Source organism: Perkinsus marinus, assembly GCF_000006405.1.
Source record: "Perkinsus marinus ATCC 50983 genomic scaffold scf_1104296958506, whole genome shotgun sequence".
Classification (NCBI taxonomy): domain Eukaryota; phylum Perkinsozoa; order Perkinsida; family Perkinsidae; genus Perkinsus; species Perkinsus marinus.
In genome coordinates, this window is record NW_003206761.1 from 1 (window position 1) to 1792 (window position 1792).

Here is a 1792-nt window from a genome sequence, read left to right on the forward strand (position 1 = left end):
GTTTCTCTATTCGACGCGATGAAGCTCCTCTCCTTTGTTCCGCTCATAGCCGCATCGACCTCCACAAACGTTTATGACAGCAAGACTATCGTATCAGTCACCTCCGCCGATGCTTTCGTCGACGTTCGGGATGTCCCGAAGCGTCTCGAAGATGCCAAGGTCGCGCTCAAGCCTGGAATGGCCGCCTTCCTGAAGACGGCAACTATCAAGACTTTGAAGTCCTCGGGCTTGCAGGTGGTTGCTACTTCCGAGGACACAGTGAGCTCCGACGATCTTTGTGCCTACTTGAAGGAGGCGGCCTCCAAACTCTCCGGTCTGGACTGTGAATGCTCTCCTAATTTCGCCACCAAGGAAGAGAACACCAGTAACGATCTCGGCGTGAATGACCCCAATGCTTCCAGGCAAAAGGCATTCAAGCGGATGAACATGGAAGAAGTGTGGAGATTATCTGCGCCCTATGTGAGGCAGACCGTCAACGTAGCCGTTATGGACACCGGCCTCAACTTCAGGGATCCTGAGATCGCTCCTTATCGCGGCGTCTTCCGTAAGAAGAGTGGTGGATTCATCGATGGTGGCTGGAACTTCGTGGACGACTCCTCAAACATAACATCGGCTAATGAGCATGGTCAGGCGTGTGCCAGAATTATCGCGGCAAGGAAGAACAATGACAAGGATATGGCCGGAATGGCATCCAACGTACGTTTGGTGTCTTTAAAAACCCAGGGAGAGAATGGTTATGGTGGATGGGCACATATGGCTGAAGCCATGGATATGGCCGTCGATATTGGAGTCGATGTCGTATCAATCTCAGTGGGAGAGTTCCTATCAAAGAGCTACGGCGACATGGTCCTGGGCAAGGCCTTCAAAGCAGCAACTGACCAGAATATCGTTGTTGTCGCCTCCGCTGGTAACAGTGGGAAGCGGGCTGACACATACTATCCATGCTCGCTGCCACGCGTGATCTGTGTGGGTGCTCTCAGGAACCAGGACACTCTTGAAATGGCTGGTTTTAGCAACTACGGTGATAACGTCGATATAGCTGCCTATGGCTCTAGAATCTACACCGGTGCTGACAGATTTTCCTCGGGCACATCTTTCGCCTGTCCTATTGTCTCTGGAGCAGCCGCGATCTTGCTTTCTATGGGCGTTAAGCCAAAGTACGTTGCTGGGATACTCACCCACAATGTTGATCGGTTCGGTAGCCCGTCGAGGCCCATGAGGAAGCATGCCGGAGCTCTAAACCCGCTAAAAGCTGTCAATATGGCGATCGATTATCCCATTTTGAGACGCTAAAAGGCTCGAGCTGCTCACATTTGACTTCATACTCGATTGGGAATTCTATCCCATAGTGGTCACTTATCCTTCTGCCTTTTGTCCACCTCTTAAGCCCAGCTTTACTGGCATTTCAAATATTTACTCAAATATACGGTAAATCCGAATGTTGCCGATCCCATTTAATCCGAGATATCAACAGCGGATTTGTTTGACATCATCCAACGAGTTTGTTATTGCGTTCTCCAGTTCAGCAGAAGGACGATCAATACCGGGTGATACTATCACCGGGTATTGATAGACTATCAATAGCCTGATAGTCTCATCGCAACGCGGTCATCACACGTGTCGTATATTTATACTGACCGGAAGGCAACTGTCTTGCTGTTCCGTTGCCGATATTGATACCAGTAGATTCTTCCACTGGAAGAGTCTAGAGAAATCTAGGAAAATCTAGGAAGCTAAAGTTCCACAATTCTTAGGCGCCGCTGCAAGCCTCGCTACAATAGGGTAGGCTACC

At 49.9% G+C, this 1792-nt stretch overlaps 1 protein-coding gene across 1 annotated transcript; it reads left to right on the forward strand.

Moving 5' to 3' along the window:
* Window positions 1-18: 18 nt before the first annotated feature.
* On the forward strand, window positions 19-1293 carry Pmar_PMAR013184 (Thermitase, putative; the record flags this gene model as incomplete). Its single annotated transcript, XM_002774277.1, has 1 exon — window positions 19-1293. One exon carries the CDS (start codon window positions 19-21, stop codon window positions 1291-1293), a length of 1275 nt encoding a protein of 424 aa, XP_002774323.1.
* Window positions 1294-1792: the final 499 nt, after the last annotated feature.